At 42.6% G+C, this 24,784-nt stretch overlaps 1 protein-coding gene and 1 long non-coding RNA gene across 4 annotated transcripts in view; one reads left to right on the top strand and one right to left on the bottom strand.

Annotated features, from left to right (window-relative positions):
• Positions 1–24,784, bottom strand: part of LOC120397976 — a 70,183-nt gene that overhangs the window by 20,919 nt on the left and 24,480 nt on the right. The gene's annotated exons all lie outside the window — the stretch shown is intronic.
• Positions 1–24,784, top strand: part of ZFAT (zinc finger and AT-hook domain containing) — a 161,685-nt gene that overhangs the window by 131,816 nt on the left and 5,085 nt on the right. For all 3 annotated transcript variants that reach the window (XM_039524776.1, XM_039524777.1, XM_039524778.1), the window contains exon 15: positions 2,149–2,279. In XM_039524776.1, coding sequence (XP_039380710.1) covers positions 2,149–2,279 — 131 coding nt within the window. The remainder of the gene's footprint in view (positions 1–2,148; positions 2,280–24,784) is intronic.

Here is a 24,784-nt window from a genome sequence, read left to right as displayed (position 1 = left end):
TCACGGACCCCCAGGGGGCCCTGGATCCCTGGTTAAGAACCACTGGTCTGCCATAAAGTGGTTAGAAACTGATTAGGCATGTCGACCAAAATTTTTTTTCTTCATTTTTCATTCATCTTACTGTTGATAAGAAATTATGACTAATTACCACTGCACACCCAAAGAATTACCAGTGCGCACACATCTGTATATACAGTGAAAATCAATAAATCATCAGCATCTATTACACCACTGTTTTTGACCTTACTATGGTATTAGTGGAATTTTCTGCATGAATTATAGAAAATATCATGGTACAGACAAATAGCATGGCAGAATGAATGTTTAATTGCAATCCTCTAGATAACATTTTTGCCTTGCTGCAAGAGTCAACCAGCCAGCAGAGGACGTACAGTTGAATAGCTAATCTACCATATTCTCAGTTAATTATGATGGTACACAAACAAGGAAGTAAGACAACCAGAGCTGTATTGGCTTGTGTTTGACAAGAAACAGGGGAGCACTAATTAATGTTTGCTAAATGGAAAATGACAAAATCGGGAGGGAAAGAAGACATTATTTTCAGGCTTCTTAGAGTACTAAAACAACAGAACAGTGTATGTGAGTATGAGTTCAATGAAAAGATAAACAAGGGTCTCTGTGATGCTGCCTAACAGAGTACTTATCACAGGATCCCATTTTTGCCATGGATCCATTGCTATGACTTAGTATAGTCATTCTTGAACTGTATATTTTTCACCATTGACCGTTGACCTGAACTTGGAGGGATGATAATTTTGGGTAACACATTGGTAGCAGAATGGAATTTTCAAGCATATTAAATGAGGATGTATTACTGACAATTTATATATATTTTTATGCATTTTCCCCCAGTGGGAATTCTGAATGAATCGGAGGAATCCTTTGCAATCTTTGCCCAGTCATGCATACATTTAAATTTAAAATAAGCACAACATGGGTTAAGTTTAAGCATAAAGCTTTCAAAACATATTTTGTTAGTTTAGTGTTTCAAGCTTTGTTCAAAATATTTGTTTGACATATTTCCTTTGGAAAAACTTGAAGAGAAGTAACATCTTGTCCAGAGGCAGAGTTATACAGTCTCACACTAGAACAAATTAAAACATACATTAAAAAAAGCAGAAATAGTTTTCAGTTCCCTAAATAAAATAATGTTGACTCATACAAATAACAGCATGTCAACGTCTTCATATTTGAAACTAAGTTATATTGGCCATGTTCTCCCCTGGGTGGAGTTTGGGGTCAGGGACCCAGTTATGGCCCCCTTTTTCTGTGGGCTGATCTGCCCCTGCCCCAGCATCAGTTAAAGCAGCTTAGTGGCTTCTCTAACATATGCAGACTGAGTATCAACATAACATAGCTCTGCCAGGTTCTTTCCTTCCAGAGACAGCTAAAACACGGAGAGGTGAGCAGCAGAGATAGGAGTTCCTCACCACAAAAGGAATTTTTCACTGACTAGCTATGGCCATGTTTTGTCCCCTTCATGCTGCTGTAGGGTCATAATCTTAGTTCTGTATTTTCTGTAAACTGACTATTTCTCCGGCAGAGCCACACACACTGAAAAAAATGTGGCAAAAACAGCTATACAAATAGAATAGTCAGGCATGATCTTTCTAAAGAGAATTCATTTTCCCCTTCAGCACATTACTGACAAGGGTGGTTGTTCTGGGTTGAGAGGAACTGCAGATTGTCAAACAGATGGTAATGGTAGACAAACAATATACTAAATAGCTTTCCTGATTATTATAACTTTAGAGTCCAGATTCTGTTAATGCTGAACCCTTAGCAAATACTCATTCAGAGTCATAAAGCTTTGCAGCTTTGTAGTTTACAGTTACTGCTGTAAGCTCTACCTATTGATTGTTTAATCAATACGTTCTTTTAGATCACTTTTAGATATGGATAAAAATGAAATATGCAAATACCCATCCTGTTCCTGAGAACACTTATTTTGTGAATACTTTCTCCCATGGATCCACTGTTAAAATGTCATGTTATTGAGCTGTTGTAATATATAGCAAGAGTTCTACATGTGGGGGTGGAGGCCAGAGAGAGAAGAGCATTTTGATTCATGGAGCCTTAGAGCTGTCTTGGCTATAATTGTCTTGTGCCCATTATCTTTCTGATAAGGTGAAAGACTTGATTCCACTGCTGTAAACATCCTTCAGCAAATCATTGAGTTGGGGTCAGAGACCCATGATGCTGCTGCTGTTGCATCTGTAGTTACCATGGCACCTGGCACTGTTACAGTGGTAAAGCAGGTAAGAGCTCTTCTGTTTCTTAGAAAATATACACTTTATTATTTTTTTTTCATAAAATATGTATTTATTTCACAAAGGAACTTCTATCTCTCTAAATGAAAGTTCTGTGAAGGCCAACTTTCAAATAAGAATTAAAGGATTGACTCCTTCATTATAATTCCATATTCTGCCGTAGGCAGGTGGAATTTTTTACTTGTGTGCATAAAGGTTGGATATTTGTGCATAATAGTTGTTTGATTACTTTCTCTATGTGTGAGCATCCAGCTTTTTTTCAACATAAGATGTCAAAAAATTTACTTTCAGGCTTTTTAGAACAGTAGTTTATTAGTAAATTTATTCAGCGTGTCTTTATTTTGCATTAAGCTAAGGTAGCATTAGCTCTTAAACAGCAATTTTTTTCCTGAAAAATGGCTGTAAAAGGAGCATATTTTGTATTCCCCCATGTAGTCAGCTCTACTGATATTTGTGATAAAAATAAGGTTTTGTTTTTTATTTGATTGATTGACTGATTGATTGATTGACTACTTTTCAGACTCTTAATGCTACAGAACCAACACCACTCAGGGTTTGTCTTCACTGAACAGTTAACTCAAGTTGTAGCTCAGGCGTTACCCCTAACTCGAGTCCTGTCCACACACAGAACCGCTTAACTTGAATGTGGTGGTAACTCAAGATGACTGGCCCCTCAGGGCCCTCACCAGGTGTTAACACAATCACTGTGCAGTAATCCAATCATTCTTTGTATCTGGAGTATTATTTCACAGTATGGCTGCTTTCTGCTGAGCTGAGCTGAGCTAACTCAACAAGAGTGAACTTGAGTATAGATAATTCAAATTTACGCTGTAGTGAAGACATAGTCACAGAGAAATGAGCTGGATTCTGATCTTCCGTGTGCATCATTAACATAATTTTTTACCAAGTTCCAATCAGATATAACTGTGCAATCCCCTGAAGAAAACAGGGTTGCATAGGTGTCACTAAGGGCATATTTGGCCTGAAAAAAATGGTTGTTGGTGATAAATGGGAGGAAAAGAAGCCAAGCATGACTTTCAGAGCCCATGTGGAATTAGCAACGTAACTATGGTCAGTTTCCTTTTTTCATGTGTTTTGTCTGGTGGTGTGGAAGTCTAGAATTCAGGTGCATGTAATGTGCTGCTACAGCTTCTTTATATGTATAACAGGGCACCAAAAATGTAATATACTTTACATTGCTGTCCACTTGTGCTTTTTCCAAATGGCTTCTTGATGTAGTTTCATTAACCCCATGCCACTTCTTTTTCTTTCCATTAGAGGCATGGCAGCCCTCAGATGAGGACTAAACTTAATTTGGACTCAGTTCCCCTTGCCGCAAGCTCTTAATGACTGATACTGTTGTTGAAGTCAAACTAGTTGATTAGGTGACAGCAGAATTCCCTTTCTGGACTAATACACTGTGCAGGGTTGTCATTAGTTTGAGAGGTAACGGCAGAAGCAAGGAGACAAAAACTAATTACCAGCCAAGTTTAGAATGCTGCTTGGTGTTTTAAAGAGCTTCATTTTTTATTTTTTTTTACGGGTAGATGTAATCAAATCCACACTCTGCCAACATGCATTTGTTACTTGTTCTCAGCAACTGCACATAAGTCCTTACTGTTAAAGTCTTTAATGACATACAGCTACGAAATTTAGGGGCTTTCTGTTGCCCTACTTCTCATTTCAAAGACTTCAAATTAAAATTTGGGATTCTTTAAGAAGAGTTTATTAGATGGCCAAAAAGCCATGATTCTGCATTCAAGAAAGAGGACAACTTGGGTTATAAACCTGCCCTGGTTTAATGGAGAAGTGAAGGCAATGATTAGATATAAACAAATTATATATAACAAATAGAAGAAGAGAGAAAATAGATAGTAATTGCTATAAATTAGTCAGAAGTTACGAAGAGTAGAAAATTGATAAAGTAATTTAAGACAAGGAAAATCTATAGCTGACAGGGCTAAGGACAACGAGGAGTTTTTTAAAGTATATTAGAAACAAAAGAAATCCTAGCAATAGTATAGGTCTGCTACTAGAGGAAGATAGTAAAATTATTAATGTTGCAAAAAATACATTAGTGTTCTATAAATATTTCTGTTCTGTACTTGGGGAAAAGCTGAATGGTGTGTTCGAATCACTTAAGGATAATGGACTACTTACCAGTCCATTAGTAACTAAGGAGGATGTTAAACAAAATCTACTAGTGATAGTGATATATATTTTTAAAGCAGAAGGTCCAGATAACTTGCACCCAACAGTCCTGAAAGAGTTGGTCCTAAAAGAAATCTCTGGCCTGATTATATTAATTTTTAATAAATCTTGGAATATTGAGAAAATTCCAGAACAATAGAAGATTGATAATGTTGTGCCAATGTTCAGATTGGCAAATGGGACGACTTGGGTAATTACAGGCCAGAGACTGACACAGGGTCTTGGTGGCTGCTATCTTGGTCTGTTGCGTGGAGTGGTCCTTGACGAACCAGACATCCAAATATGAAAAGAGACCATGATGTCCCACTGACATAGGTGGGCTGCCGTTGCTGAGTGGACCTTCCTTAAGATCCTCAGGGCCATGGAGAGCCCAAAGGGAAGGATACATTATTGGTAATGATCCGAGTCTATGACAAAATGCAGAATGCATTTGTGGGAGGGATAAATAGTCACATGAAAGTAGGTGTCTTGAAGGTCAAATGCGATGAACCAGTCCCCCGGATCCTGGGATAGGATTATGGTAGCTAGCGTCACCATCCTGAAGTGCTACGATAGGATGTAGGTGTTCAGGTTCCTGAGGTCTAATGTCAGCTTTCAGCCACCACCTGTTTTGGGAATCAGGGAATGTAAATAAGGCGGGAAGTAGCTGGAAACAATAGACACCCACAGTTGCTGCATCTCAAGCCCGCAGGTGGGTGAGAAGGAACTAGAGCAGTGGTGGGTCTGCACCACTTTGTATGCCTCACTTGGGAGCATGAGACTCTGCTTTGTGCAGGTGCAGACCCTGCTATTTATAATCTCCGATCAAGGGTGCATGGGCGCGCACACACCCTGTGGTGGAGCACCCATAGGGACATATATTGAAAGGAGGAGGAGAAGTTGTTTACCTGTACAGTAATTTGTGTTCTTTGAGATGTTTTGTCTCCATGGGTGCTCCACCTCCCATTGTCCTTCCCCTCTGCTGTGGAATCTTCTGTGTTTCATGGCCAAAAAAGTACTGGAGCTGTGGCAGGTCTGCAACTCCTTATCTGCCCTCAAGTTGGGAGCACGATGCACTGCTATGTACAGGCACAAACCCACAAACATTGCTGTTTACAATCTTCGGTCGAGAGTGTACTGACACTCAGTTAAGCACCCATAGGGACAAAACATCTTGAAGAACTCAAGTTATTGCACAGTTCAGCAATGTCTCTAAGGCCTGGTCTACACTGGGGGGGGGGGGGGGCCGAACTAAGGTACGCAACTCGAAGTACCTTAGTTCGAAGTACTTACCCGTCCTCACGGCGCGGGATCGAAGTCCGCGGCTCCCCCGTCGACTCCGCCACCGCCGTTCGCGGTGGTGGAGTTCCGGAGTCGATGGGAGCGCGTTCGGAGTTTGATATATCGTGTCTAGATGAGACGAGATATATCGAACTCCGAGAAGTCGATCGCTACTTGCCGACCCAGGCGGGTAGTATGGACGTACCCCTAGCTAATCTAGTAATCTTAACTCAGTTTGGCATAGGAGCACTAAACTCCTCCTCACAGGTGCCACCCCACTCCCAGCACACTGACCTCAAATCTTGGTTCCCCAGAGTCCCCCACATCCCTATTCACCTTCTCCTGTTTCCCCAAAGCCCTATGCAATCTCTCATGCCTTCCAGGGTTAGTCTACACAGCAATGTAAGACTAGGTTTAGTGGAACTTGAGTCATCTGACCTCTGTCAGGGAACCCTGGTCTTGAGAGTCTACCTTGCATTTTAACCCTAGGTTAAGGATTTTCTGATCCATGCTCGAATTTAGTGCTCTGGGCTCCACACTGCAGTGCACAGACATGAGTCACAGTAACCCTATCCTGGAGTGCCTAGCGCCGCCCCCCTCCCCCCCAAAAAGTGTTGACTCTCTAGCCCTAAGAATGTGTTGCACTGTGGGAAAACTCTACTGCCCACTCTGTTTCCTAACTGGGAGAGTGTAATTGATGGGACTCAGGAGCTCATGAGTACATACACCACATAATTAGCTCCTCTGGTGGCTGGTTCAGTAGAATAACTGCAGTTTGAAAAGGCTTTATACTGAACTACCACCTAATCTGAGAATTGGGCTCTCCATCTCTAAGTTGAGTCACATTGGCAGGAAAATGCCCATGTGCTTCTGTCCTGAGGATAATTAGGACATCAATCTCCAGGGCTGTCAAACTATTAAAATGAAATTTTGCAATTCTTAATTTTTAAAATGGGACGTTCAATGAAGCTGTTTTTGTTTGGTTGGCTTTTTATTTACAAAAGCAGCAAAGAATCCTGTGGCACCTTATAGACTAACAGACGTTTTGCAGCATGAGCTTTCGTGGGTGAATACCCACTTCGTCGGATGCAAGTGGGTATTCACCCACGAAAGCTCATGCTGCAAAACGTCTGTTAGTCTATAAGGTGCCACAGGATTCTTTGCTGCTCTTACAGATCCAGACTAACATGGCTACCCCTCTGATACTTTTTATTTATGTTTGTCTGTTTGTTTTGAAATTTGACATAAAATGTAGGTTTCAGAGAAAAACACACACATACACCAGCTTGGCTGCTGCTGGCTGCAGTGCATCCCCAGGCCTTGGGGAGCAGTGTGCTCCAGCATCCCCTGGGGAGCTCTTATCCCTGACCTTGCTGCACCCCAGGAGGCAGAGGTATGGGACCCTCAGGAGGCTGTGGGGAAATTTGGGGGTTGGCTCCCACTCACTGCCCTCACAGTATGCACTGCTCAGGCACCCCTGCACATGAGCTCCAGGGAAGGCAGGGGAGGCCCAGGAGCAAGGGGACCAAGCAGCTGCCCTGCAGGGATGGGGAGCGGCAGGGCTCCCGGCTCAGCATGGCTGAGGGAGGGATGACCCCCAACATCCTGGCAGCTGGGAGCTGCCTCCCGCCTGTCAGCTTTGCTCCATGCAAGCTCTGCAGAGCAGCAAGGAGAAGCAGGAGCTGCTGCTGCCATGAGAGGAGCAGGAAGAGGGAGCATGCTCAGCCAGGCAGTAATGGCGCTTTGGGCCACTGCGCTGGCTCCCTGCAGCACTGCTCCTCTGCCACTGGGAACTGTAAGATACATCCGGAGGACTTTTGGGATCCAAGTCAAGCTGGGGCCGTGTGCACACAGGAAAGAAATCAGGCTTGGACCCTAGGTCCCTGATTAACACAGCCCTCCAGCCGTGCAGGGTCCTAGTACCTTAGGACCAACCCTAGGTGAGCACAATTGGTGCGTTAACACAAGGGGAGGTAGGCTTGAGCCAGGCTTCACAGTGCTCTGTAAACACAGCACACTCATTCTGCCTCCTGCTCCTCTACATACCAGCTCATCTCTCCTTCCCCATTCTTCCTAGCTTGGCTCCACAAAGCACAGCTGATGACTCAGGATGGCAGCCTGAGGAGATAGAAGTAGCTGTAGGATCTAAGAAGTTCTTTTGGCTAATCTTGCCCCAAATCAGTTATTTATCTTGAATACAAGCACTGATTCTTAATGTTTAATTTTTACATTTTCAAATTATCCAAGATGTTATCAGCGTGAGTATGTGTGTGAAGTTCAGCGTTTGTGGGGAATGTGGTTGTTTAGCCAGGGGAACCCAAAGAAGTGCAATGGAAATGGCAACATTTCAAAAAGAACACAAGAATGGCCACACTGGGTCAGACCAAAGGTCCATCTAGCCCAGTATCCTGTCTTCTGACAGTGGCCAATGCCAGGTGCCCCAGAGGAAACAAACAGAACAGGTAAACACCAAGTGATACATCCCATCGTCCATTCCCAGCTTCTGGGAAAGAGGCTAGGGACACCATCCCTGCCCATCCTGGCCAATAACCATTGATGGACCTATCCTCCATGAACTTATCTAGTTCTTCTTTGAACCCTGTCATAGTCTTGGCCTTCACAACATCCTCTGGCTCATTTTAAAAGGATCACTTCAAAAATGTTTCCTCTGCACAAGTTAGTAAATATTTTACTAAAAAATTTGGTAGATATTTATTTGGCTCATGAAGAGTTACTCTGCCAAATTTGGAGACTACATTCAATCTTTAAAGTGAAAAACAGGGATTTCAGTCCTGCTTTAAGTGCAAATTACAAAACAACTACAGTCGAACCCATTTATCTCGACCTCGGTTAACTTGCCAATCGTATTAAGTCGACGTTTTAGAAGTGGAACCGCCAAACTCCCTCTTTGTCTTATCGGTTTCTCATCGGTTATGTCGATTCTTTAATCTCGCCGAACCCTAATATCTCGAGCACAGAAGAGCGCCGAATTTGCCACTTACCGGTAAACTACTAACTCCGGCGGCGGCCCTGCCCGGCTCCTGCCGCATCCCTCCCCGGCCACGCGACTCCTGCCCTGGCCCCGCGTCCCCAGCCGCGCGACTCCTGCCCTGGCCCCGCGTCCCCGACCCCCCGGCTCCCCAGCCCCAGCCGCCCAGCTCCCCGCGTCCCCAGCCGCCCGCTCACCGGCCGCCCCGCCCTGCGTCCCCAGCCGCCGCCCCCCCGGCTCCCCGCGTCCCCAGCCGCCCGCTCCCCGCGTCCCCAGCCGCCCGGCTCCCCGCGTCCCCGCTTCGCCGCCCGCCCGTCCGCCCGGCCCCGCTTCGCCGGTCCCCGCTTCGCCGCCCGCCCGCCCGGCCCCGCTTCCCCGGTCCCCGCCCGGCCCCGCTTCCCCGGTCCCCGCTTCGCCTGCCGCCCGCCCGGCCCCGCTTCGCCGGTCCCCGCCTGCCCGCCCGGCCCCGCTTTCCCGGTCCCGCCGCGCCGCCCGGCCCGCTTCCCGGTCCCCGCCCGCCCGCCCCGCATACCGGTCCCGCTTCCCTGGTCCCGCCGCCCGGCCCGCATGCCCGGTCCCGCCGCCGCCCGCCCGGCCCGCGTCCCGCCCGCCCGGCCCGCATACCCGGTCCCGCCGCGCCCGCCCGGCCCCGCTTACCCGGTCCCCACTTCGCCTGCCGCCCGCCTGGCCCCGCTCATCCCGATCATCAGTTATCTCGACGCTTTTTGGCAAACCCCTAGGCCGGCGACATAACAGGGTTCGACTGTATAACAATGGAGTCACTGCCACCGTCCCCATAATCTATATCTATATATATAAAATAGGAATGAAGTGGCTAAGAATTATCTGGGGGGGGGAACCCAGATCCCCTGTGGTAACACCTAGTGGCAAGCATGGGGTAAGGATAGGGAAACCCCGGCCCACCCTACTCCACCGGGTTCTGACCCAGGGCCCTGGGAAACCGGTAACCTCCTTATTAAGGATTCAAGTGTTGGTTCCCAATGCATTCCCTGGGTCACTTCCTACCCTTGAGCCTACTTCGGAGCTGTCCTCCACAGGCAGAAGCTTGGCGTCTCTGTCTATCCCAGTAGCTGGTGGACTTTCCATAGCATAGTCCGGGATACCCCCCTTGGCAGTCTGGAGAGCTGACAGTTCTTCAGCGGGAGTCTGTGGGAGTCTGTGACATCCATCCTCTTCCTCAGCCAGTCACAACTGAGCTGATGAGTTTCCTTTTATCTGGTCCCTCCACAGGGAGCATGGGCAGCAGGGACAAGGGGGCAGGGCCTCTTGGGTCCAAAGTGATTGGTTTACCCCCACTTGACCAGTGCAGGGTTGAGAGACCCCATCACAAACAATATTAATTAAAATTATTTTGTTTTAAGTAATGGGACCTTTTTTTCAGTGAAAGAGCAAGAAGGAGAATTAACATATTCCTGAAATGCTGCCAATAAGAAACTGCAACTGTAAACCGCAAAACTTTAAAAAAAAAAATTATTTCAATTACTCTTTCTCCCTCCAAATCAATTTTTTTCTCATCATCTTAAACACAAACATCTTGTGCCTGGGACACTCCTACTTTCTTGCTATCTTAGTAGAGAAAGGCAGTTTGTATTAGAAAGGAATTCACTCTTTCACTTTTCAACCTACAGCCCCTTGCCACTGAGTTTACAATCTTAAACAGCTTGACTTAAATCAGTTATTTTCCCTTCCCTTTTACACTTCAGTGTGCTCTCTCGTTCTTCTTTTCTGCTAGCCCTGATGCCAAATTAGTATAAGCGCTGATCCTGTATCAAATCCTAGAATCCTTTTGCTCCTCCTTTCCTGCATCTTTTTCAATATTTCCATTGTCCAACAAACATAAAAAAACAATTGTGTCCTGAATTGAGGTCGCATAAAGGCAGAATTGGCCCAGGAAGAAAAATGGACCTGAAACTGAGTCATGGTAAATTACCTCATTCTATCCTTGGAAGGTACAAATACCAGTTTTTAAAGCAGCATTTCTGTGCATTCTTCTGTAACAGGTTTATTCATTCTGATGTAATTTGTGTTGTAGATTCACAATCTTTTCCTAGACCTACTGTGAAGCCTACTTTTTTTGTCAGCCAGTTCAACTACCTGCTTGTCCACAAGCATACTCTTTATTCCCGGTATTCATGCTGATAATCTTTTACCAAATTCTGTATATTCAATGTAGTCATATTATCTGGCCTCTTGTTTGTCTTCCAACCAGAGGATTGCTTTTAAGATTATTATTCAGTCCATTTTTCTTGATCTTTTAAAAACTTTAAATAGCATTAACATGACTCTGCTAAGTCATCTGCTACTTGCCTTACCATGGACAACAGAAAAGCCTTGGACAGCAATTTTTTTTTATAGCTGGCTTGAGCCTGATGCTTTGTCAACTTTTAATTACTCTGAATTCCTAACTCTTCTCCCTGTTGTGATTTTAAGACATGGCCATATTTCACTTTCCCACTGAAAATTTTATTTCACTTTCTATCCCATGACTTTGAGTTTCTCATGTGGATTGTTGGACAAAAAAATCACTCAGGGTATCAGCAGTATATCAGCATCATCTGTCACTAAGTTCCCACCTTGGTCCTTTAATGGCCTGACTGAGTCCTTGCATAGAAGTTGGGTTCTTCTTTTTCTAAAACAACATTTATTTCAGCTACTTCTATTTCTTGTATTATTTTTATGTAATTTTTTCCTTAGAAACCCACTTGTCTTTTCTTTTTCATGCATAAGAACATAACATAAGAACATAAGAAAGGCCGTACCGGGTCAGACCAAAGGTCCATCTAGCCCAGTATCTGTCTACCGACAGTGGCCAATGCCAGGTGCCCCTGAGGGAGTGAACCTAACAGGCAATGATCAAGTGATCTCTCTCCTGCCATCCATCTCCATCCTCTGACGAACAGAGGCTAGGGACACCATTCTTACCCATCCTGGCTAATAGCCATTTATGGACTTAGCCACCATGAATTTATCCAGTCCCCTTTTAAACATTGTTATAGTCCTAGCCTTCACAACCTCCTCAGGTAAGGAGTTCCACAAGTTGACTGTGCGCTGCGTGAGGAAGAACTTCCTTTTATTTGTTTTAAACCTGCTGCCTATTAATTTCATTTGGTGACCCCTAGTTCTTGTATTATGGGAATAAGTAAATAACTTTTCCTTATCCACTTTCTCAACATCACTCATGATTTTATATACCTCTATCATGTCCCCCCTTAGTCTCCTCTTTTCCAAACTGAAGAGTCCTAGCCTCTTTAATCTTTCCTCAGATGGGACCCTCTCTAAACCCCTAATCATTTTAGTTGCTCTTTTCTGAACCTTTTCTAGTGCTAGAATATCTTTTTGAGGTGAGGAGACCACATCTGTACACAGTATTCGAGATGTGGGCGTACCATGGATTTATATAAGGGCAATAATATATTCTCAGTCTTATTCTCTATCCCCTTTTAATGATTCCTAACATCCTGTTTGCTTTTTGACCGCCTCTGCACACTGCGTGACATCTTCAGAGAACTATCCACGATAACTCCAAGATCTTTTCCTGACTCGTTGTAGCTAAATTAGCCCCCATCATGTTGTATGTATAGTTGGGGTTATTTTTTCCAATGTGCATTACTTTACATTTATCCACATTAAATTTCATTTGCCATTTTGTTGCCCAATCACTTAGTTTTGTGAGATCTTTTGAAGTTCTTCACAATCTGCTTTGGTCTTAACTATCTTGAGTAGTTTAGTGTCATCTGCAAACTTTGCCACCTCACTGTTTACCCTTTCTCCAGATCATTTATGAATAAATTGAATAGGATTGGTCCTAGGACTGACCCTTGGGGAACACCACTAGTTACCCCTCTCCATTCTGAGAATTTACCATTAATTCCTACCCTTTGTTCCCTGTCCTTTAACCAGTTCTCAATCCATGAAAGGACCTTCCCTTTTATCCCATGACAGCTTAATTTACGTAAGAGCCTTTGGTGAGGGACCTTGTCAAAGGCTTTCTGGAAATCTAAGTACACTATGTCTACTGGATCCCCCTTGTCCACATGTTTGTTGACCTCTTCAAAGAACTCTAATAGATTAGTAAGACACGATTTCCCTTTACAGAAACCATGTTGACTATTGCTCAAGAGTTTATGTTTTTCTATGTGTCTGACAATTTTATTCTTTACTATTGTTTCAACTAATTTGCCCGGTACCGACGTTAGACTTACCGGTCTGTAATTGCCAGGATCACCCCTAGAGCCCTTTTTAAATATTGGCGTTACATTAGCTAACTTCCAGTCATTGGGTACCGAAGCCGATTTAAAGGACAGGTTACAAACCTTGGTTAATAGTTCCGCAACTTCACATTTGAGTTCTTTCAGAACTCTTGGGTGAATGCCATCTGGTCCTGGTGACTTGTTAATGTTGAGTTTATCAATTAATTCCAAAACCTCCTCTAGTGACACTTCAATCTGTGACAGTTCCTCAGATTTGTCACCTACAAAAGCCAGCTCAGGTTTGGGAATCTCCCTAACATCCTCAGCCGTGAAGACTGAAGCAAAGAATCCATTTAGTTTCTCCGCAATGACTTTATCATCTTTAAGCGCTCCTTTTGTATTTTCATCGTCAAGGGGCCCCACTGGTTGTTTAGCAGGCTTCCTGCTTCTGATGTACTTAAAAAACATTTTGTTATTACCTTTGGAGTTTTTGGCTAGCCGTTCTTCAAACTCCTCTTTGGCTTTTCTTATTACACTCTTGCACTTAAGTTGGCAGTGTTTGTGCTCCTTTCTATTTGCCTCACTGGGATTTGACTTCCACTTTTAAAGGAAGTCTTTTATCTCTCACTGCTTCTTTTACATGGTTGTTAAGCCACGGTGGCTCTTTTTTAGTTCTTTTACTGTTTTTCTTAATTTGGGGTATACATTGAAGTTGGGCCTCTATTATGGTGTCTTTAAAAAGGGCCCATGCAACTTGCAGGGATTTCACTTTAGTCACTGTACCTTTTAACTTTTGTCTAACTAACCCCCTCATTTTTGTATAGTTCCCCCTTTTGAAATTAAAGGCCACAGTGTTGGGCAGTTGAGATGTTCTTCCCACCACAGGGATGTTGAATGCTATTGTATTATGGTCACTATTTCCAAGCGGTCCTGCTATAGTTACCTCTTGGACCAGCTCCTGCGCTCCACTCAGGATTAAATCTAGAGTCGCCTCTCCCCTTGTGGGTTCCCGTACCAGCTGCTCCATGAAGCAGTCATTTAAAGTATCGAGAAGGTGAAGGTGTGCTGTCAGCCTTTTCCCCGAATACTTGTTAGTCCTTCAAAGTTGTTTTCATATTTCTATATTTGCATTATGAACTTTCTTCTAAGCCTTAAGTGCTTAGAACACATGGAGCTTTTAAAAATAACGAACTCTTGCTGCAATTTTCCCCACACATTGTTACATAATAGAATAATCTCTTTCCACTGTCCTCCCTGAGTCGTCTTCTCCCAGTACATTGTTCCTTCCAGCTTTTATCCAGGAACTAACTCAGTCTTTCATACTTGACCCCTGGACATTTTTTGCCCTTGTTCCTTGAACCATGATGTTTTAGTTTCAATCCTAATGATTCAGTGTTCAGTACTTGCAAAATCCTACATTATGAGCTCAGTCCTACTCCTCTTGAAGGGAATGCGATGTTTGCCATTGACTTGAGTGGGAGCAGTCTTATCTTAGCATTTTGAGTCCTGACAATGTATTACTAGATATCAAATCTAATCATCCTTTTTGGCTTGTGTAGTCATTTCTTAATACATTTCTTAATTCTCATGAGGTGGAAAAGAACATACCCTTTTACACTGCCCTGTTTCCATAAAGCCGTGATGTGTAGTCTGATAGAATGTATTTTACAAGGTGGAGGTATACTATGATGTAGCCGAGAGCAGGACCAGATTAAGAGGCCAGGTTTCAGAATGGAGACAGAGGTGCCCCTCAGGCATCTATACTGGGACCCAGTGCTATTCCTAAATGATCTTGAAAAAGAGGTAAACAGCGAGGTGGCAAAATTTGCAGACAATACAAAATTTGCCAAAATAGTTAAGTCCAAAGCTGACAGCGAAGAGTTGCAAAAGGATCTCACAAAACTGGGTGACTTGGCAACAAAATGTCAGATGAAATTCAGTGTTGATAAATGCAAAGAAATGCATATTGGAAAACATAATCCGAACTTTATATACAAAATGATGGGGTCTAAATTAGCTATTACCACTCAAGAAAGAGATCTTGGAGTCAGTATGGATAGTTCTCTGAAAACAGCCACTCGGTGTGCATCATCATCGTCATCATGTTCCCATTATGCCTCTGGTGTTTAGGGCAGCGACAAAGCTCCTCCACTTCCTCTGTTTCTTGCAAGTCTTTCAGTGGTTCCCCAGCTGTGCCCCAGGTTTTTCAGTTCAGCTTCCACAGCTCTTCGCCATGTTGTTTTCGAGTGGCCTCATTTTCGCTTGAAAACAACATGCAACGTGCAGCAGCAGTAAAAAAGCTAACAGTCTGTTAGGATCCATTAGGAAAGGGATAGGTAATAAGACCAAAAATATCATAATGCCACTATATAAATCCATGGTACACCAACACCTTGAATACTACGTGGAGTTTTAGTTACCCTGTCTCAAAAAAGAGATGTTAGAACTGGAAAAGGTACAGAGAAGGGCAATCAAATTTATTAAGGATATGGAACAGCTTCCATATGAATAGAGATTAAAAAGACTGGAACTTTACAGCTTGGAAAAGATAGGACTAAGAGAGGATACAGTAGACGTCTATAAAATCGTGACTAATGTGGAGAAAGTGAATAAGAAAGTGTTATTTATCCCTTCACATAACACAGGAACCAGGGGTCACCCCGTGAAATTAATAGGCAGCAGGTTTAAAACGAACAAAAGGAAGTACTTTTTCACACAACACATAGTCAACCTGTGGAACTCCTTGGCAGAGTGTCGGGGACTCGAACCCCAACAGCGAAGTTCGTTGTCTGACCGCAGAGAGACCAGGCAACACCAGCAAGGTCCGATAAAAAGTTCTTTATTGATAAGTGCACGTATCAGTAAAAAACAGCTCGTATCCGAAAAGAACCAGCCCCTCCTTTACAACTTAGTATAGCTTATATAGACAGTTTTATTACGTCATAAATCATTCACTAGAGCAACCCACCCCCTTCGTCTAACAACTAGAAATTAGACACCTTTTAATATATATGCATGCCTAGTCTCTACAATATTGAATTGTTAATATCTCAACAAGCGCCAAAGGTTAGGAATGTGAGGGAGTTAAAAACACACCGAACACTAAACCAGGGAGTTAGTCAGAACTGTGAGATGCTTGTGTTCCTTATCAGTGCTTGAGACAGTTTGTCTCTCAATATAACACAGCTGGTCCCAGCCCGTTCACTGATCTCACGGTTTCCCAGGGCTTTGTAAGACAATACTGCTTTTCAGTATTTCACTCTGGATTTTCCCAGAAACCTCTGCTAGCCTGATTTTTGTCAGGTTGGCACAACTGGTTTTGTGCTACATCTTTATTCAGGCCTAACAAGAGGATGTTGTGAAGGCCAAAACTATAATGGGGTTCAAAAAAGAATTAGATAAGTTCATGGAGGATTAGCCAAGATGGTCAGGGATGCAATCCCATGATGTGGGTGTCCCTAGCCTCTGATTGCCAGATGCTGGGAGTGGATGACGGGAAGGGTCACTTGATTTCCTGTTCTGTTCATTCCGTCTGAAGCGCCTGGCATTGGCCACTATTGGAAGAGATGATACTAGGCTAGATGGACCATGGGTCTGACCCAGTATAGCTGTTCTTAAGGGATAGGCTGTCTAGCCCCACATGTGTCTCCTGGAGTCACATGACCGGATCAGAATCTCAGCTTTCCTTTAGAAAGTTATATTTGCAACCCTCATGGATGCAAAGAAAATGTGACCCAAGTGTAACCAATTCCAGCCTAAATCGGCATACGGCCTGAAATTGTAGGGCCAAAAGATGTGAACTGGTCCCATTCATCTTAACTCCGAAAGCTGCTGCTGCCCCAAGAAAGCGCAGTCCATGATAGGGTGAGGCTATGACATAGGTGTGAAGCCACTGAAGGGCCTGTGTGGGTTGTGCCTACGGCCCTGAATTGCCTTAGTTCAGCCCTTGCTGAGAGCTAGTGTAGAAAATGTTATCAGGCTTAGGAGTATATTGATATCTACACTGGGAAAAACTGATTGCTTGACAGCTATGAAAATGTACAGCTGCTACTAGGAAATATGCATCAAATGCCTGAGAAGAAATGAAGATGTCAGTCTGGAGCATTACCAGTATGGTCTGAAATTGACAATACTCTATGCTGCAGGTCTGACAGCATTGGGGGAACAGAAGTTCAATCTTGTCAGTTTCAAGCCACTTCAGCACTAATGCTCCCATTAGAATCTTATCCAGGAGAAGATCTGATGAGGAGCTTTCTTTGTGGCACAGCACTTGAGTTGTTCTGGATCTGTTAAAGGGAGGGTAGAGAGACAGTAGTGAAGCAGAGAAACAGATTGAAGAAAGAGGGAGACTTAGAAATAAAGAGTGATTGGGAAATAAACCAATAAAGGGTTAGAGAGACTAAGTAGTTAATAAAGGATGGTAGAAATAGACAAAAACAATGTGTTGGGGTGGGGGGAGAAGCACAATTCAGTGAGAACAGAGGCTGTGACAAAAATGTGGGGCAGGATGGACAGAAAATACTCCCCTACTGATCCACTGCAATTAAAAACTGCTTATTTTTTCAAGGAATATTATTCAAGTAAATCGACATTTTCTAAAGCCAAGAAAAGCAAATTCCATATCTTTTAAAGAGTTGATTTGACTCAATTTTTTTAACTGAAAGTCTTAAGAGTTTGAAAGGTGTAAAGAAAGACCCAAGCCTTAACCCCCGGTAGTAGTGACTTAATTTTACTTAATTTTCACTTTTGCTGGCTCACGGTGTATCTGTGTGACGGGTGTACACAGGAGTATAAGTACACACTATTCATGAAGTAGGATTAATGCATACACCATACTAGCCCAGGAAAATGTAAATCCTAATAAAATGTACATTTTAAAAAATTCATACTAGTTTGATGTGGTCACAGTAACATAGCACGTGAGGGTTTTTTTTGTTTGTTTGTTTGTTTGTTTTTGTTTTTTTAATATGCATTTCATTACAATTAAAATAGGAATAAATCAGTTCTTTCCTCAATTGCTTAAATGACTTTCTTTGCTTAAATTGCTATTGGTAAAATTAGTACCTACAGGAGGTATTTATTGCCCATGTAAATATTCACATACATTTTCTAAAACACCTATCATTTTTAGTAAGTGAACTGTTATTTTGGACACATTTCTGAGGGAAAATAGCTCTGAGTCTGCTGCACAGAACTGGAGAAAAATATAATGGTGGTGCAAAATTATGCTAGCTTAGTATCTGAAAATTGTTTCACCAGAATACCAAATGACAACTTTGTTTTCTGCGTCTTGCAAATTCTTTCCTTTAAATAATGTTAAAACTTTACCATATAAAGCTACCTTTTTGTCTCTGCATGTCTTTAGATTTTTTTTACCCCCCTGTTGTTATCCTCACCCAGCTATGTTTAAGGTAACTATGCATAAAATTATGGAAATGTAGGGCTGGAAGGGACCTCGAGCTCTGCAAGTCCAGCTCCCTTTGATGAGGCAGGACCAAGTAAACCTAAACCATCCCTGAGAGGTGTTTGTCCAAGCTTTTCTTAAAAGAGCTCTGGTGATGGGGATTTTACAACCTCCCTTGGAAGCCTATTTCAGAGCTTAACTACCATTATAGTTAGAAAGCTTTTCCTAATATCTAAGATTAAATCTCCCTTGCTGCAGATTAAACCCATTACTTCTTGTCCTACCTTCAGCTGACATGGAAAACAATTGATCACCATTATCTTTATAACAGCCGATAACATATTTGAAGAATGTTATCAGTCTTTTTTCAAAACTAAACATCCTCATTTTTTAACCTGTTCTAATAGGACACATTTTTTTAAACATTTTATCATTTGTGTTGCTGTCCTTGGGATTCTCTCCAGTTTGTCCACATCTTTCTTTAAAAATGGCACACAGAACTGGACTCGGGACTCCAGCTGAGGCCTCACCAGTGCTGAGTGCAGCGGGACAGTTACCTCCTCTGTCTTACCTATGATACTCCTTTTAATACACCCAGAATTTTATTAGTCATGTGATCCAAAATTAACCCCCAGTCCCTTTCACCAGTACTACCGCATAGCCAGCTATTGCCCATTTTGTAGTTGTGTGTTTGATTTTTACTTCACAAGTGATGTACTCTGCACTTGTCTTTATTGAAATCCATCTTGTTGATTTCAGACCAGTTCTCTAATTTGTCAAGGTAATTTTCAATTTTAATCATGTCCTCCAAAGTTCTTGCAACCTGTCCTACCTTGATGTCATCCACAAATTTTATAAGCGTACTCCCCACTCCATTATCCAAGTCTTTAATGAAAATTCATCAGCTTTTCCCTATAAGATCATAGGTATATTTACCTATAGTCTGTTTTAGCTCCTTTCATAAGTTCTGGTTTCCACATACTATAGAGGAGGTTTACAAAACATCCACCTTAAAAGTGCAGGCACTTCTATACCATGCATTATAAGGTCACTGTTAGTTCCTTGGCTAACAAAGCTTTCAGATTAAATGTTCTAGGGCATAAATTCAGTAATCTTGTGGGGTTTTGTTTGTTTGTTTGTTTGTTTTTTAAAGGGAAAAAAGGTCAAGTAGTATGTATTCTTTTTTCAAGACGTTTCCCTATGGGCACTCCATATCAGGATGTGCACACCCCTGTGCAATCTTGATTGGTGTCAGAAGACCAGGTCATAGGCGGTCTGCCTAGTGGTCAGAGTCCAAATGCCAGAGCCAAAGGTCAAGACAGAATTAGACACATTCATGGAAGATAGATCCATCAATGGTTATTAGCTAAGATGTCAGGGACACAACCCCTATCCTCCAGTTGTCCCATAATCTCCAACTTCCAGAGGCAGGGACTGGACAACAAAGGATGGATCACTCGAAATTGCTCTGTTCTGCTCATTCCCTCTGCAACAAATAGCACTGGCCACTGTCAGAAGACAACGTACTGAGCTAGATGGACCATTGGTCTGACCCAGTATGGCCGTTCTTATTTTCATATGCAGATTTTCTTATCTGTACAGATTTGTGTATAAACAGCCTCAAAACAACTTCCAGCTTGTGTCCAAATTCAAATCATTCTCTCTGCATCAGTTTTTAAGCCAGTAGCCTATGCAGACTCCTATCCCCATGTCAAGTTTCAGCTCAGGATATTTTAGTATTTTAGTATTCACATAATACAGATGGATTCTCTTGTTCAGCTTTTCAATTTACTTTTATTGAAATACTGATTCATTCCTGGGTCTGAAATATGGTAAACATACTGTAATGTCCCAGGAACAGTTGCCCTACTGGTCTCATTTATGCCCTTCTTTTCTATATGATTTTTAGTTATTTATGATTATCCCCCCCCACACACACACAGAGTTTCATCAGTTCCAGTGTTAATAAGGACATTGACTCTGCCTCCATTCAAAGTTTGATATTAACTGTCCTATATGTGAAAGTTGTTTGTAGTGTTGCTGTAGCCACGTTGGTCCCATCGCATCAGGGAACAGGCCACCCAAAATACCCTGAGAAAAACTGCTTTAGTACAGTACACACACCCCTAGTTGTCACCTACCACCCCACACTGGAACCTGTATGGATTATAAACAGTTACAGCCCATACCTGATGGGAACCACATCCTGAAAGAAATCTTTCCCGAACCTCCTCTTCAGTCCTTCAAACAACCACCCAACCTCACAAAGCTCATCATCAGAAGCAAGCTCCCCACAGACTAGGACCCACCAAATCACAGGGGCACCAGACCCTGCCATGACAACAAATGCAAAACCTGCAGACATATCTCTCCTGCTGCAATGATCAACCCCCTTCCCCCTGCCACAACACACCTTTCAAGATCCATGGGTCCTACATACGCCTCATGCAACATTCTTTGGGGGACCCACAGGGCTCTGCGTTTGGTCCCCCTCTCTTCTCACTTTACACCTTATCTCTGGTACTCTCAACTGCAAACACAAATTCACAAATACCATCCCTATGTTAACAACTCACAGATCTACCTCTGTACTCCAGACCTGCCTCCTTCTGTCCAGGCTAACTCATTATTTTTCTTTAAATTTTTCCTTAAAACTGTACTTTCCTTTGATGCCTACAAAAATGTTGACAGTGGTTTAGGCTGCTGGTATGCTGATATCATTGTCTGTCATCCTGACCAGTATTGTCTTGTTGTTTCCTCATACTTCCTCCCTCAGTCTGTCTGCATCCATCTGTAGGCTCTTGTCTTATACTTGTAAGCTCTCTGGGGCAGATACTGTCGTTCTGTTCTCTGTTTGTGCAGCATGGAGCACAATAGAGTTCTGGTGTCTGACTGGAGTTCCTTGATGCTATTGTAATACAAATAATAAATAATAACAGGAGAAAGTTGCTCCATTGTCTATGCTCTTCTTCTTCCTCCCACCCCAAACCCACTTGCTAGATTAATCTCCCTACTATCTCTGAACTTTAGAGTGGATCTAAATCTAAATTGGACAAAATGCTTAGCTGTTTTGTAACTTAGCGTGGCAAACACTTGATTTTTAGTGTAAATGTATCCCCTTACCGTATCATTAGCTAAGCACTATACATGCTACAGTATTTCCATAGGGTTGGCTTGTCCTACAAGTTGGATTTTTTAACAAGCACAAGAAAATATTGGCTTTTCAATCATTTCCCCTTTTATTTTGTTTTCCTCCATCCTCTCATTTCCTAGCCACTTCAGGCTCCAGGAAAGTCCTGCTGGGGCAACAGCAGCCTGTTTCAAAGTGCCAGAAGTACTAATGCAAAGCAAAGATTATGCATCAGTTTGAAGAAAACCACAGCATAGAATTTTATACTGAAACTTGTCTTTAAAAATAGGCACCTGATGGTATTAGTATGGCCATCATGTCTAAAACTACTGCACATTAAGGGTCTATGCTTCAAAGAATCACCTGCAGCACAGAGGCTCAGAGCTCTGGTCAGTCGACTTGGGTTCATGGGGCTCAGGCAGCAAGGTTAAAAATAGCAGCATAGACGTTCCCGCTCAGGCTGGAACCAGGGCTGTGAAACATGGCGAGGGTTGAAGGTCTCAGAGCCCAGGTTCCAGCCTGAGCAGGAATGTCTACACTGGTGCTTTTAGCAGTCAGTTGGCTTGGGCTCTGGGACTTGGTGCCGTGGGTTTTTCTTTGCAGTGTAGACATACCCTTAATCTCATCTACACACTTCGGGCTTAATTCAACCCTGGCACCAGCATAAGTGAGAGTGCATTATTCCCAATGGTGGAAAGCCCACCAAGAGAGGAGTTATAGGAAACCTCTGCTCTGAGGCATGGAGCAGGCAGGCAGTCCCTATAAGTGGGCAGAGCTAGCTGTGGAGGGATTTTGGCCAGGGCTTGTACATTCCCCAAGTATCCTCTGCCAGCAAGGTTCCTGTGGATCCCTGGCCACATATTTCAAGACTGGTCTTACCTGGTGCAATCCCTAGGGATGATGGCAATGCAAACAGCACCTGACCTTCTCAGAAGGAAGTCTACCTGTGGATGCAGCAGCCCCTGCTGGCACACAAGGTGTGTAAGCTGCATTCTCTCTGCACCATGAGGGGTTAATCCAAGCACCTGATTTCAAAGGAAACTTCTTTTTACATGTCCATGGTATTTAAACGTGAAGCTGGCTCTTCTCCTCCTCCCATCATTGTCGGGGTTCTAGGGGATTCTCCCTCCCACTTTAAAATCACAAAATTCAAAAAGTAAATGTTGCACCCCTGTTTTTCTCAAAAGATTAGATTGTGTGTCAGTTATGCCTTAATTATTATTATTTTATTTTATTAATCAGGTTCACGTGATCAAACCCTAGAGTTGGTTTTATTCATCTTTTTCAATGTGTATTCTGTTTAAGATTTTGTTTTTAATTCAAAGTATTAAAATGCTTGACCCATTTTAAAAGTGCATGGAACAAAACAAGGAAATTGTATGCCAGGAAGCAACCACGGACTGGCCACTCTTATTATTCTGGCGCCATTTGCAGTTCAAGGATGGATATATATTCTTTTCTTTTACTTGGTTGTAGTTTCTTGTAATTTTTTTTTATTGTGGTGTCTTGAGACTTATTTAAGTGACTATGTGCATAATATTTTGTCTATTTCACCCAGTTAATTAGTTAGTTAATTAATTAGTTCAGTCTGCTTAAACATGCTCCTCTCCCTTAAATTGAGGGGTTCTGATTGAAAGTCCCCCGAAATCAATAGAAAGACTCTCATTGACCACTGTAGGCTTTGGATCAGGTCTTTAGATGTTGAGCAAGTCCTGCTGACTTCAGTGGAAGCTTTTGGATGTTCATTACTTCTTCAGGTCAGGCCCTCTCATCAGAAGGAGACAATGTTACTGTTTGGTTGTTAGCATTTTCTTTCCACCTTCGTTAGTGGTGGGGCTTTCATGTCTATTATTAAATAGCTTTTTTACTCAAATTAAAGCAAAAATAGACTTTCTTGCTGTATGATTGCCTAGTGTTAGAGGCTGTTATTTCTTTAATCAACAGCTATCCATACTTGTATGTTATTTATAGGTACATACAAACAGTTTTTTAGATATTTGCACTTAGAGTCAAATCCCGGTCCTGTTGAAGCCATTGGGAGTTTTGCCTTTGAGATTGGGACTTAGTCCATAAAACATATCTGTGCAGGTAGGGATAGCTCAGTGGTTTGAGCATTAGCCTGCTGTGTTCAATCCTTGAGGGGGCCACTTAGGGATCTGGGGCAAAATCAGTACTTGGTCCTGCTAGTGAAGGCAGGGGGCTGGACTCGATGACCCTTCAGGCCCCTTCCAGCTCTATGAGATGGGTATACCTCCATTAATTTATTTTATTTATTTACTGAATTGATTTAATATGCCAGCAGAGCATATAGTCAAATTCCTGTTGCCATTCTTTAAGGAATGATAAAGGACCAGATGCCTTTCAGTTGCCTCTCAAACAGAAAAGAGGTCATGGTTGGTAGCCTTGGAAAAAATGGAGATGCCAATAAAAAGAATTGAAAGTGGCATCTCCATTCATTTTGATGGCAGCAGCCCCACTGTCTCTCCCATTTGAGGGATGTAAATTTACAATATTATACCCTGTGGTACAATCTAATAGGGACCAAGTAGAATGCCTGTAAACACTGAGTTGATTTGAAATGTAAATACCCCAAGTAACACAGCAATTTGTCAAACTAAAAGGACTACCGATAACTGTCCCAAAGAGATACCAAAAGCGAGGAACACAAGAATAAGAGCATTAAGTCATCTTTACTCTGTATGCCCAGGGCAATAAAACACACGAATAAAGGCAGGTGGGATGGTTAATTTAAAATTCTTTATGCGCCATTTTCATTTCCAAATAACATAATTGAATAAGTATTAGATTGCTGCCATTGAATTGAATGAGATTCTGTGTTCTTTTCATTTTATTTTCACGTCAACTGTGCTTTATTTATGTACACACACAAGACTATGTTAAAAATTATGTATGGGTTTTGATTTAGTATGACTAAAACAAGACGATCCAAACTTCCATTCAGATTGCATTATGCTTGCTTGCAGCTGGCATTACATTCATTGACATTCTCCTGGGCTGAGCCCCATTGTTAGAAGATTGTGTGTGCTGCAATAACAAAGCACAAGTTAGAGTGAACTAGAGTCCTTTTCGAAATATTACTTGTGTCAAGCATTGCTGTTTGTGTGCAGGTTTCACAGCCAGATGTGGGATTTTAATTGCCCTGCAAATTCAGCTCCCTGTCTGAATCCTCTAGTGATTAGAGGTTTGTCTGGCCTTTATATTTTTTAATAGTGCATTTTGTGTGGAGCCCTTCCTTTCACACCGGATCAGCTACTGGAGCAATTAGTC

The sequence above is a fragment of the Mauremys reevesii genome, linkage group 2, assembly GCF_016161935.1.
Source record: "Mauremys reevesii isolate NIE-2019 linkage group 2, ASM1616193v1, whole genome shotgun sequence".
Classification (NCBI taxonomy): Eukaryota; Metazoa; Chordata; order Testudines; family Geoemydidae; genus Mauremys; species Mauremys reevesii.
This window is presented reverse-complemented; position numbering and strand designations above follow the sequence as displayed.